This window comes from Scyliorhinus canicula, chromosome 27 (assembly GCF_902713615.1).
Source record: "Scyliorhinus canicula chromosome 27, sScyCan1.1, whole genome shotgun sequence".
Classification (NCBI taxonomy): Eukaryota; Metazoa; Chordata; class Chondrichthyes; order Carcharhiniformes; family Scyliorhinidae; genus Scyliorhinus; species Scyliorhinus canicula.
In genome coordinates, this window is record NC_052172.1 from 7,513,189 (window position 1) to 7,527,521 (window position 14,333).

At 47.8% G+C, this 14,333-nt stretch overlaps 1 protein-coding gene across 1 annotated transcript in view; it reads right to left on the minus strand.

Annotated features, from left to right (window-relative positions):
* The window catches only part of LOC119957671 (solute carrier family 43 member 3-like), a 62,399-nt gene that overhangs the window by 30,256 nt on the left and 17,810 nt on the right, over positions 1-14,333 (minus strand). Inside the window, exon 5 of the mRNA XM_038785747.1 lies at positions 6,688-6,953. Coding sequence (XP_038641675.1) covers positions 6,688-6,953 — 266 coding nt within the window. The remainder of the gene's footprint in view (positions 1-6,687; positions 6,954-14,333) is intronic.

Below are 14,333 nucleotides of genomic sequence, written 5' to 3' on the forward strand. Positions count from 1 at the left end.
TGACAGAATGAACGATCAGTCACAGCCTCATAAACCAATGGAAAAGAGTGCTAATAGCCACATAAACCAAGGGGAAAGAGTGCTAATAGCCACATAAACCAAGGGGAAAGAGTGCTAATGGCCACATAAACCAAGGGGAAAGAGTGCTAATAGCCACATAAACCAAGGGGAAAGAGTGCTAATAGCCACATAAACCAAGGGAAAAGAGTGCTAATGGCCACATAAACCAAGGGGAAAGAGTGCTAATAGCCACATAAACCAAGGGGAAAGAGTGCTAATAGCCACATAAACCAAGGGGAAAGAGTGCTAATAGCCACATAAACCAAGGGGAAAGAGTGCTAATGGCCACATAAACCAAGGGGAAAGAGTGCTAATAGCCACATAAACCAAGGGGAAAGAGTGCTAATAGCCACATAAACCAAGGGGAAAGAGTGCTAATGGCCACATAAACCAAGGGGAAAGAGTGCTAATAGCCACATAAACCAAGGGGAAAGAGTGCTAATAGCCACATAAACCAAGGGGAAAGAGTGCTAATAGCCACATAAACCAAGGGAAAAGAGTGCTAATGGCCACATAAACCAAGGGGAAAGAGTGCTAATAGCCACATAAACCAAGGGAAAAGAGTGCTAATGGCCACATAAACCAAGGGGAAAGAGTGCTAATAGCCACATAAACCAAGGGAAAAGAGTGCTAATAGCCACATAAACCAAGGGGAAAGAGTGCTAATAGCCACATAAACCAAGGGGAAAGAGTGCTAATAGCCACATAAACCAAGGGAAAAGAGTGCTAATGGCCACATAAACCAAGGGGAAAGAGTGCTAATAGCCACATAAACCAAGGGGAAAGAGTGCTAATGGCCACATAAACCAAGGGGAAAGAGTGCTAATAGCCACATAAACCAAGGGGAAAGAGTGCTAATAGCCACATAAACCAAGGGGGAAAAGTACTAATGGCCACATAAACCAAGGGGAAAGAGTGCTAATAGCCACATAAACCAAGGGGAAAGAGTGCTAATGGCCACATAAACCAAGGGGAAAGAGTGCTAATGGCCACATAAACCAAGGGGAAAGAGTGCTAATAGCCACATAAACCAAGGGGAAAGAGTGCTAATAGCCACATAAACCAAGGGGAAAGAGTGCTAATGGCCACATAAACCAAGGGGAAAGAGTGCTAATGGCCACATAAACCAAGGGGAAAGAGTGCTAATGGCCACATAAACCAAGGGGAAAGAGTGCTAATGGCCACATAAACCAAGGGGAAAGAGTGCTAATGGCCACATAAACCAAGGGGGAAAAGTACTAATGGCCACATAAACCAAGGGGAAAGAGTGCTAATAGCCACATAAACCAAGGGGAAAGAGTGCTAATAGCCACATAAACCAAGGGGAAAGAGTGCTAATGGCCACATAAACCAAGGGGAAAGAGTGCTAATAGCCACATAAACCAAGGGGGAAAAGTACTAATGGCCACATAAACCAAGGGGAAAGAGTGCTAATGGCCACATAAACCAAGGGGAAAGAGTGCTAATGGCCACATAAACCAAGGGGAAAGAGTGCTAATAGCCACATAAACCAAGGGGAAAGAGTGCTAATGGCCACATAAACCAAGGGGGAAAAGTACTAATGGCCACATAAACCAAGGGGAAAGAGTGCTAATGGCCACATAAACCAAGGGGAAAGAGTGCTAATGGCCACATAAACCAAGGGGAAAGAGTGCTAATAGCCACATAAACCAAGGGGAAAGAGTGCTAATGGCCACATAAACCAAGGGGAAAGAGTGCTAATAGCCACATAAACCAAGGGGAAAGAGTGCTAATGGCCACATAAACCAAGGGGAAAGAGTGCTAATGGCCACATAAACCAAGGGGAAAGAGTGCTAATGGCCACATAAACCAAGGGGAAAGAGTGCTAATGGCCACATAAACCAAGGGGAAAGAGTGCTAATAGCCACATAAACCAAGGGGAAAGAGTGCTAATAGCCACATAAACCAAGGGGAAAGAGTGCTAATGGCCACATAAACCAAGGGGAAAGAGTGCTAATAGCCACATAAACCAAGGGGAAAGAGTGCTAATGGCCACATAAACCAAGGGGAAAGAGTGCTAATAGCCACATAAACCAAGGGGAAAGAGTGCTAATAGCCACATAAACCAAGGGGAAAGAGTGCTAATAGCCACATAAACCAAGGGGAAAAAGTGCTAATAGCCACAGAAACCAAGGGGAAAGAGTGCTAATAGCCACATAAACCAAGGGGAAAGAGTGCTAATAGCCACATAAACCAAGGGGAAAGAATGCTAATAGCCACATAAACCAAGGGGAAAGAGTGCTAATAGCCACATAAACCAAGGGGAAAGAGTGCTAATAGCCACATAAACCAAGGGGAAAGAGTGCTAATAGCCACATAAACCAAGGGGAAAGAGTGCTAATAGCCACATAAACCAAGGGGAAAGAGTGCTAATGGCCACATAAAACCAAGGGGAAAGAGTGCTAATGGCCACATAAACCAAGGGGAAAGAGTGCTAATGGCCACATAAACCAAGGGGAAAGAGTGCTAATAGCCACATAAACCAAGGGGAAAGAGTGCTAATAGCCACATAAACCAAGGGGAAAAAGTGCTAATAGCCACATAAACCAAGGGGAAAGAGTGCTAATAGCCACATAAACCAAGGGGAAAGAGTGCTAATGGCCACATAAACCAAGGGGAAAGAGTGCTAATAGCCACATAAACCAAGGGGGAAAAGTACTAATGGCCACATAAACCAAGGGGAAAGAGTGCTAATAGCCACATAAACCAAGGGGAAAGAGTGCTAATGGCAGTACGGAGAGAATAAAAGATGTGAAAGGCAAAACCGCCTTTCCCTTGGTTTCTGAGGCTATGATTCATTTTTAGTTCCCTCACCCTACAGTATAAATATCTCTTACTTTCTACACCTTTTGGCTTTCACAAAGGATCACTCGAAACGTTAGCTATTTTCTCTGCTTACAGATGCTGCCAAACCTTGTGAGATTTTCCAGCGTTTTCTTTTATGGTTAAATCCCTCTTGTGGGAGATGGCCATTGACTGGCATTTGTTGGCGCGAATGTAACCTCCCAATTGTCATCCCAAGCCTAGATATTTTCCAAGTCTTGCTGCATTTCGACATGGACTACTTCATTATCTGATGAGTCGCTAATGATCCTGAACATTGTGCAGTCATCCGCAAACATCCTCACTTCTGACATTATGATGGAAGAGAGGTCATTGATTAAATAACTGAAGATGTTTGGGCCAAGAACACGAACCTGAAGAACTACTGCACTGATGCCCTGGGACTGAGTTGGTAGAACTCCAGTCACCAGAACCATTTTCCTTTGTGCCAGATATGACTCCAACAGGGGAGAGTTTTCCCCTGATTCCCATTGATTCTAGTTTAGCTCGGTTTCCTTGCTGCCACACTCGGTCAAAGCTGCCTTGCTGTCAAGGGCAGTCACTCGAACCTCACCTCTGGCATTCAGCTATTTTGTCCATGTTTGACCAAGGCTGCCGTGAGGTCAGAAGCTTAGTGAGCCTGGCAGAACCAAAACTGTGCGTCTATGAGCAGGTTATTGCTGGGAAACATCAAGTGATGCTTGAGAGCACTGTTTATGACTCCTTCCATCGCTTTGCTGATGGTGGTGAGTGGATTGATTGGGCGGTAATTAACTGGGATGGATTTGTCCTGTTTCCCGTGTACAGGACACGCTCGGGCAATTTTCCACATTGCCGGATAGATGCCAGTGTTGTCGCTGTATTGGAACAGCTTGGTTAGGTGAGCGGCAAGTTCTGGAGCACAAGTGTGCAGTACTATTTCTGCGGTACTGTTAGGGTCGTTAACCATTGTACTTCATGAAGGAACGGCAGTGGATGTTGTCTACATGGACTTTGTAAAGCTTTTCGCTAGATCTCCCATTGCAGACTAGTACGAAAGGTGCAGTTACACGGGATCAGAGGTCACCTGGCAACATGGATACAGAACTGGCCAGGTCGTAGAAGAAAGCGGGAAGCAGTGGAAGGGAGCGTTTCTGAATGGAGGGCTTGGACTAAAGGTGTTCCACTGGGACCTTTGCTGTTTCTAGTTAAAAAAAATTTGGAGGAACATGTACAAGTTCTGATTGGTAAGTTTGCCGACTCACCCGTGTTGGTGGAATTACAGAAAGTGATGAGGATTGTCAGAGGATACAGCAGGATATAGATCGGCTGGAGACTTGGGCGGAGAGATGGCAGATGGCGTTTAATCCGGACACATGTGACGTAATGCATTTTGGAAGGTCTGATACAGGTGGGAAGGATACAGTAAAGGTCAGGACCTCAGAAGTATTGACAGGCATAGAGAGAGTTGGGTGTATAAATCCACAGATCACTGAAAGTGGAAACGCCGGTGTAGAAGGGAGTCAAGAAGGCCTACCTTCACAGGCCGGGGCATTGAATATAAAAATTGGTAAGTCATGCTGCAGCTTTATAGAACCTTAGTGGGTCCATACTTGGAATATTGCTTATGATTCTGGTTGCCACACTACCAGAAGACCGTGGAGGCTTTGGAGGAGTGCAGCAGAGGTTTATCAGGCTTTTGCCTGGTCTGGAGGACCAGGCTAATATGAGGACAAACTCGTATTATTTTTACCAGAACAACGAAAGGTGGTGGGGAGACCTGATAAAAGTTTCTAAAATGACGAGTGGCGTGGACAGAGTGGATAGTCAGAAGCTTTTTCCCAGGGTGAAAGAACTAATTACTAGGGAACATAGCTTTGAGCTGTGATGCGCACAGTTTAGAGAAGATGTGGGAGGCAAGTCTTTTACACAGAGGATGGTGAGTGCCTGGAACTCCCTTCCAATGGAGTTAGTGGAAGCAGGTACATGAGTGACTTTGAAGGGTTATCTTTGAATACAAGAATAGGATGCGAATAGCAGGGCACGGGCTCTAGAATTGCTGGGGATTTTAGTTTAGACAGGCATCGCGATCGGCGGAGGCTAGGAGGGCCAAAGGGCCTGTTCATATACTGTATAAAATCAAATTGCTGCGGATGCTGGAATTTGAAACAAAAGAAAATACTGAAAAGTCTCAGCAGGTCTGGCACCCTATCTAACCCTCTGACTATCTTATATGTCTCTATTAAGTCACCTCTCAGCCTTCTCCTCGCTAATGAAAACAATCTCAAGTCCCTGAGCCTTTCCTCGTAAGACCTTCCCTCCATACCAGGCAACATCCCAGTAAATCTCCTCTGAACCCTTTCCAAAGCTTCCACATCCTTCCTATAATGTGGTGACCAGAACTGCACGCAGTACTCCAGGTGCGGCCGCACCAGAGTTTTGTACAGCTGCAGCATGACCTTGTGGCTCCGAAACTCAATCCCCCTGCTGATAAAGGCTAGCACACCATATGCCTTCTTAACAGCACTATTAACCTGGGTGGCAACTTTCAGGGATTTATGTACCTGGATGCCGCGATCTCTCTGTTCATCTACACTACCAAGAATCTTGCCATTAGCCCAGTACTCTGCATTCCTGTTACTCCTTCCAAAGTGAACCACCTCACACTTTTCCGCATTAAACTCCATCTGCCACCTCTCAGCCCAGCTCTGCAGTTTATCTATGTCCCTCTGTAACCTAGAACATCCTTCAGCACTATCCACAACTCCACCGACCTTCTACTAGAACTTAGAACAGTACAGCACAGAACAGGCCCTTCGGCCCTCGATGTTGTGCCGAGCAATGATCACCCTACTCAAACCCACGTATCCACCCTATACCCGTAACCCAACAACCCCCCCCTTAACTTTACTTTTTAGGACACTACCAGCAATTTAGCATGGCCAATCCACCTAACCCGCACATTTTTGGACTGTGGGAGGAAACCGGAGCACCCGGAGGAAACCCACGCACACACGGGGAGGACGTGCAGACTCCACACAGACAGTGACCCAGCCGGGAATCTAACCTGGGACCCTGGAGCTGTGAAGCATTTATGCTAACCACCATGCTACCGTGCTGCCCCTACTAAGGGGAGAATTTAACATGGTCAATGCAATTCACCTGCCCATCTTTGATTATTCAATGAATAATTTCAATAAAAATAGTCTACTATCGCCATTCCATTATCTCACATTCAAGCATAGAATGAGACAGTCCGGCCATCATACACAATCTCGCAATGTCAAATAAGCTTTCTGATCACTTCTGAATCTGTCCCTCCTTCCCGACATCTATGAAAATCTGTCCTCTGATTACGGTTAGCCCTACCGGTGATTTCATTTTCTTTGATTTAAGAATGTCCTTTATTTAACAATCTCCTTTATTTGATAGTTGCTGCCTCTCTTCGTAGAACTGCGGGCCCCAAATTCAAAGACAAGGGAGCAGCAGGTAACAGAGAGAACGGAAGTCAGAGGGACTAAAGAGTAGGCAAAGGGATAATTCTGAAGCGATTGCGTGGGTACTGGGAGAGGTAATTGAAAAGAGAGTGTGGGAAAACGGAGTATTGACCAGAAGGTTATAAAGTGTAAGATTGGAAAAGGCATTGAAAATAATGGCGAGTTGAGGAGAAAAGGGGGCATTCTAAAGTGATAAGGTACAAATAAGGGGAGGGACTGCGATAATAAGCATGCGCAGTGATACGAGGAAGAGCAGACAACACTGGGGGGAAGAAGACAAGCAAGGAAACGTCTGAGATAATCTCACCTTCTGATCCAAGAGCTTGTGGATTTACAACATTTTCGTTTTCTGCATCGTGCTGTCCCTCGCTCCTCTCTTTTTCTTCCTCTTGGTTATTCTCTCGCATGCCTCCTTCGGTCTCTTGCTCTCGTACCCCGCTTATTACGCTCACCTCTTGCGACATCCTGTTCTCCTGTCGCGAGACCCCATCTGCTCCGGATTGTGGATGCGTCTGGCTCGCAATGTGCGACTCACGGCAGAACGGCATCAATTTTAACTTCGCCCAACTGAAACTGACCAAACAAGTAAGAATTTCCATCTTTTTTTTTAATAAACAATTTTATTGAGGTAGTTTTTGGCTTTATAAACAGTTACAGACATCATCAGAAAGAAAGCAAAAAAGGCAAAAATGTGCAAACATCCACGTACTTTCAATACTTCCATCGTAACATATTGCACAAGCCCGCTCCCCTCCTACCGGTACTACCCGCCATATTTTCCCTCCTACTCTACTCTACCCCCCCCCCCCCCTCCCCCCCACCCCCCTGCTGACACTCACTCTCCCGCAAAGAAGTCAATAAATGGTTGCCACCTCTGGGTGAACCCCTGCACAGATCCCCTCAAGGCGAACTTAATTTTTTCCATCCCCAGGAAACTCGACATGTCCGCAAGCCACCACTCAGTCTTCGGGGGCTTTGAGTCCCTCCACGCCAATAATATTCGTCGCCGGGCTATCAGGGAAGCAAAGGCCAACACATCGGCCTCTTTCTCCCCCTGGACGCCCGGGTCTTCCGAAACCCAAAAAATTGCCACCCCTGGACTCATCACCACCCTTGTTTTTAGCACCTGGGACATGACCCCCGCAAATCCCTCCCAGTACCCCCTCAGCTCAGGGCATGTCCAAAACATGTGAACATGGTTCGCTGGTCCTCCCGCGCACCTAGCGCATTTGTCCTCTATCCAGAAAAATTTGCTCATCCGAGCCACCGTCATATGGGCCCGGTGAACGACCTTAAATTGGATCAGCCCGAGCCTAGCACATGTCGCGGTCGAATTTACCCTACTCAGGGCCTCTGCCCACAGCCCATCCTCCATTTCCCCGCCTAGCTCCTCCTCCCATTTAAGTTTCAGTTCCTCTGTCTGGGACCCTTCCACCCTCATGAGCACCTTATATATACCCGAGACTCTGCCCTCCACTTCTTCCCTCCTAGAGACTATTCTGTCGAGGATCCCCATTGGCGGGAGGCGTGTGAAAGATGGGACCTGTCTACGAACAAAGTCCCGCAACTGTAGGTATCTAAAATCATTTCCCCATACCAACCCAAATTTCTCCTCCAAGCTCCTCAAACTCGCGAAGCTCCCTTCCAGGAACATATCACCCACCCTTCCCGCCCCTGCTCGCCACCATACTCGGAACCCCTCATCTATACTGCCGGGGGCAAACCGATGGTTGTCGCAGATTGGCGCCCAGACAGACGCCCCCATCTCCCCCACATGCCTCCTCCACTGGCCCTATACCCGCAGGGTCGCCACCACTACCGGGCTGGTGGTGTATTTGGCCGGCGGCAGCGATAGAGGAGCCGTGACCAGGGCTTCCAAGCTGGAGCCCCTGCACGAAGCCGCCTCCACCCGCTCCCAAATAGACCCCGTACCCACCATCCACTTCCTTATCATAGCGATGTTGGCCGCCCAGTAATAATTGATCAGACTCGGCAAAGCCAGCCCTCCCTCGCTGCGGTTCCTCTCCAACATCACCTTCTTCACCCGCGGAGACTTTCCCGCCCAGACAAAGCTCATGATCAGTCCGCTAACTCTTTTGAAGAAGGACTGTGGGATAAAGATCGGGAGGCACTGAAAAATAAACAAAAATCGAGGGAGGATTGTCATCTTTACAGTCTGCACCCTCCCTGCCAGCGACAGCGGGAGTGCATCCCATCTCCGAAACTCTCCCTTCATTTGCTCCACCACCCTGGCCAAATTTAACTTATGCAGCCTGCCCCAGTCTCGTGCCACCTGGATTCCCAAATACCGTAAATTTTCCTCAACCAGCCTAAACGGTAGCCCTCTCAATCTGTTCTCCTGGCCCCTTGCCTGGACCACAAACATTTCACTCTTGACCGTATTTAATTTGTATCCTGAGAACTGGCCGAACTTCCTCAGCATTCCCAGTATAGTTCCCATCCCGGCCACTGGGTCCGACACGTACAGGAGCAGGTCGTCTGCATAAAGAGAAACCCTGTGTTCTACCCCACCCCTCACCATCCCCTTCCAACCCTCTGCGGCTCTCAGCGCAATCGCCAGCGGCTCTATGGCCAGCGCAAACAGCAGCGGGGAGAGCGGGCAGCCCTGTCTGGTCCCTCGGTACAACCTAAAGTACTCCGACACTTCTCTGTTGGTCCTGACGCTGGCCCTTGGGGCCTGATATAATAATTTGATCCAATCCACCAATCCCTCCCCGAACCCAAACCGTGCGAGCACCTCCCATAGATGGTCCCACTCCACCCGGTCAAAGGCCTTCGCGGCGTCCATTGCCACCACTACCTCCACCTCTCTACCCGCCGGGGGCATCATTATCACATTGAGTAATCTCCTCAGATTGGCCGCCAGCTGCCTACCTTTCACGAACCCCGTTTGATCCTCTCCAATCACCTCCGGTACACAGTCCTCCATTCTACCCGCCAGTACCTTTGCCAGGAGCTTGGCGTCTACATTAATCAGGGAGATTGGCCTGTAGGACCCGCACGCCTCCGGGTCTTTACCCCGCTTCAATATCAGAGATATGGTGGCTTGTGACATTGTCGGCGGCAGGGTCCCTCTGTCCCTTGCCTCATTGAAAACCCTCGCCAAGACCGGGCCCACCAGCTCAGAGAACTTCCTATAAAACTCTACTGGGTATCCATCCGGCCCCGGGGACTTCCCCGACTGCATAGCCTTAAGGCCCCCAATACCTCCTCTACTCTAATCGGGGCCCCCAGCTCTTCCACTCGCCCCCCACCAACTGTTGGGAATGTTAACCCGTCCAGAAACCTTTTCATCCCCTCCGGTTCTTCCGGCGGCTCCGAAGTGTACAGCTTACGATAGAAGGCCCGGAATACCCTATTCAATTCTGCCGGGTCCTCCACTTTGCGCCCCCCCTCGTCCCTCACTCTACCTATTTCCCTGGCCGCCTCCCTCCTCCTGAGTTGCTGCGCTAACAGTCTGCTAGCCTTTTCCCCATGCTCGTACACCACTCCTCTCGCCTTCCTAAGCTGTTCCACGGCCCTGCTCGTGGATAGTGCCCCCAGTTCCGCCTGTAGTCTCTGCCTCTCCCTGAGTAAGACCTCCCCCGGGGACTCCGCGTGCTCTTCATCTATCCGACCCATTTCCCTGACCAATCTATCCATCTCTGCCCGGTCTGCCTTGGCTCTGTGGGCCACAATTGATACCAGCTCCCCCCCCGCACTACTGCCTTTAGCGCCTCCCACACGGTCGCCGCTGAGACCTCCCCGTGTCATTCACCTGCAGGTAATTTTTTATACATTTCCGAAGCCTCTCGCAGATCCCCTCCTCCGACAGCAGTCCCACATCTAGCCTCCATTGCGGGCGTTGATAACTCGCTCCCCCGAACTGCAGGTCCACCCAATGCGGGGCATGGTCTGAAATGGTAATTGCTGAGTATTCCGTGTTCTTTACCTCCCCCATACAGTCCCTGCTTAGTACAAAGAAATCTATCCTGGAATATACTTTATGGACGTGCGAGTAAAACGAGTAGCCCCTTCCTGTTGGCTGTCAAGAATTTCCATCTTTAAACACAATGGCCACTGACACATCAAGAGCTAACCACCCACGCAGCAACTGCGGCGGGAAACGAAGCAATGCAGCGGTTAAGCTTTTGCTTCGTTTTGATCTGATGTGTGACTTGGAGATGATGGACAGGCTTCGGGGGAGGGGAGGGGTTAAGGGGTGTGTTGCTCCCCGTATTATTCCAGGCATTTGAGCTGCCTTGGTAGCCACAGTGTTGATATGGCTCGGACAGTTTAGTTTCTGATCAATGGTAACTCACCAGGATGTTGATTTGCCATCGTAAGAGACATTAGAGGCATGGTTGCACAATAAAAAAGAGCAAGTGAGAAATTTGGGACAGCCCAAATATGGAAGCATCATCTTGAGTTGTCAACCCAAATAAGTACCTTTAACCAAGGATTTCAATGATCAAAAATTGGACTTGAATCTAAGGGCCATGATTCGAAAGTTAGCAAATTACACCAAGGAATGAACGAATGGTTGAAAAAGGACAGCTGTAAACTGCAAAGAGATATCCATGGACAGCTGTAAACTGCAAAGAGATATCCACGGACATCTGTAAACTGCAAAGAGAAATCCATGGACAGCTGTAAACTGCAAAGAGATATCTGTGCGGAGTCTGCATGTCCTCCCCGTGTGTGCGTGGGTTTCCTCCGGGTGCTCCGGGTTCCTCCCACAGTCCAAAGATGTGCAGGTTAGGTGGATTGGCCATGCTAAATTGCCCGTAGTGTCCTTAAAAGTAAGGTTAAGGGAGGGGGGGGGGGGTTGTTGGGTTACGGGTATAGGGTGGATATGTGGGGTTGAGTAGGGTGATCATTGCTTGGCACAACATCGAGGGCCGAAGGGCCTGTTCTGTGCTGTACTGTTCTATGTTCTATATCCATGGCCAGCTGTAAACTGCAAAGAGATATCCATGCTCTGGTGTGATGGGCATAAAAATAGCTAATAGGGCTCAGCCCGGGAAGATTGAGAAGATGCATTTGCTGCTGCCAAAAACGGAAAAGAATAGAGAATAAAAGGTGGATCCTTTATGTTTTAGATGAAGTCTGTGGGTTGCACGTCCACAATACAAAGCAGGATAGTTCAATGAGTTGGCTTCGGAGAGATTTGGAATCCTTCCCATTATTAATCTTGTATGAGGATAGTTTATATGTTTGGGGAATATGTTATCGTCCAGAGAAGAATGCTTGGTGTGTATAGGTGCTTCAATTATTCTCGGGAAATATTAGGTTGAAACATCATTTCGGGGGCCATTAAGAAATCAAAACATCGGACGTGTTCACTGCATTTGCAACGAACCTATCGTAAAGCAGGTATAGAAATAAAGAAGAGTTCAAATATGTGCCTGAACAGATAGATAGCGACATTATTTTTCAACTGGGGAGTAACGACCATGTGAACTTGGAAATATTGTAGAAAATCAACTTGGGGGCACAGTGACGCAGTGGTTAGTACTGCTACCACACAGCTCCAGGGACCCAGGTTCGATTCCGGCCCCGGGTGACTGTGTGGAGTTTGCACTTTCTCCCTGTGACTGCGTGCGTTTCCTCAGGTTGCTGCGGTTTCATCCCAGAAATATGTGCATGTCATGTCATGTGGATTGGTCACATTAAATTACCCTCAGTGTCCAAAAAGTTAGGTATAGTGACCGAGACAGAGTGAAGGAGTGGGCTTAAGTCGGGTGTTCTTTCCAGCAGCTGGTGCAGACTCGATGGGTCGATTGATTTCCTTCTGCACTGCAGGGATTACCTAGAACCTAGAACAGTACAGCACAGAACAGGCCCTTCGGCCCTCGGTGTTGTGCCGAGCAATGATCACCCTACTTAAACCCACATAACCCGTATACCAACAATCCCCCCCATTAACCTTACACTACGGGCAATTTAGCATGGCCAATCCACCTAACCTGCACATCTTTGGACTGTGGGAGGAAACCAGAGCACCCGGAGGAAACCCACGCACACACGGGGAGGACGTGCAGACTCCACACAGACAGTGACCCAGCCGGGAATCGAACCTGGGACCCTGGAGCTGTGAAGCATTGATGCTAACCACTATGCTACCGCAAGGCCCGCATGATTCTATGATTTTATGTAGAAAGAGTCAAACATGAAATGTTTATTCACTTTCATTGTACCCTAAAGTGGCGGCAGAACAAAACAAAGATGTTCGGCATCATTTGGAAATACTGAGTTCAAGGAGGTTTTGGAGACTATAGAATCAAAGATGATTGGGAAACATGATGCCTAAGTAGAGGTGTTGAGCTGACTTTATTATGGGTTTGTGTATATAAAACAGTTTTTGTTGGTAGAACTTGCAAAGTCTGAAATCTCCATCCAAAAAATCGAAATGAAAATTGGGTTTCAGAAATCAATATTGCATATGTTCTTAGATTTCCACATCAGGGCGAAGTAGGCTGTTGCAGTCAGCTTGCGTACATTTAAAATCGTAATGTATTTGAGCAGTGGGTAATGTTACTGTTTTTCATCTTACTATATATTTAAAAGGGCGCATTGCCAGGACAGTTTTTACTCGTAAGTCTGACAAAGTATTTTTTACAACACCAGGTTGAAGTCCAACAGGTTTGTTTCAAACTCTAGCTTTCGGAGCGCAGCTCCTTCCTCCTGTTCAGTGGGCACAGAAGGAGCAGTGCTCCGAAAGCTAGTGTTTGAAACAAACCTGTTGGACTTTAACCTGGTGCTGTAAGGCTTCTCACTCTGCTCACCCCAGTCCAACGCCGGCATCTCATAGAACATAGAACATAGACAGTACAGCACAGAACAGGTCCTTCGGCCCTCAATGTTGTGCCGAGCCATGATCACCCTACTCAAACCCACGTGTCCACCATATACCCATAACCCAACCCCCCTTAACCTTACTTTTATTAGGACACTACGGGCAATTTAGCATGGCCAATCCACCTAACCCGCACATCTTTGGACTGTGGGAGGAAACCGGAGCACCCGGAGGAAACCCACGCACACAGGGGGAGGACGTGCAGACTCCACACAGACAGTGACCCAGCCGGGAATCGAACCTGGGACCCTGGAGCTGTGAAGCATTTATGCTAACCACCATGCTACCCTGCTGCCCCGAATCTCCACATCATAAGTTTTTTTTTGCGTGGAGAGTTGATGTTTTATGAGACTATTTAATTGTGTAAATACCTCCTTCTGTGGCTATGATTTATTCTGTGGTTATGACGAAATCTTTGTCTTGTTTCAGTTTACCTGAATGCTCGTAGTATTCGGAATAAGGTAAATGAGTTGATGCCGCAAATCATCGTGAATGTCTATGATTTAGTGGCCATTACTAAAGCATGGTGAAAGAATGGTCACGACTGGGAGTTAAATATCCAAGGGTATCAAACTATTCGGAAGGACTGAGCGGATGGTAAGGGAGGTGGTGTAGCTCTGTCTTTAAGGGTGACATCCGAGCAATAGTAAGGGATGACATCAATACTATCGAGGATAAGGTTGAATCTATTTGGGTGGAAATCAGGAATAGTAAGGCGAAAAAGTCACTGATAGGCGTAGTCTATAGGCCACCAACTAGTAATATTATGATGGGGCAGGCAATAAACAAAGAAATAACTGATGCATGTAGAAATGGTACAGCAGTTATCATGGTGGATTTTAATCTACATGTTGATTGGTTTAACCAGTTCGGTCAAGGCAGCCTTGAGGAGGAGTTTATAGAATGTATCCGCGATAGTTTCTGAGAGCAGTATGTAATGGAACCTACGAGGGAACAAGCGGTCCTAGATCTGGTCCAGTGTAATGAGACAGGATTGAGTAATGATCTCATAGATAGGGATCCTCTCGGAAGGAGCGATCACAATATGGTGGAATTTAAAATACAGATGGAGGGTGAGAAGGTAATATTAAACA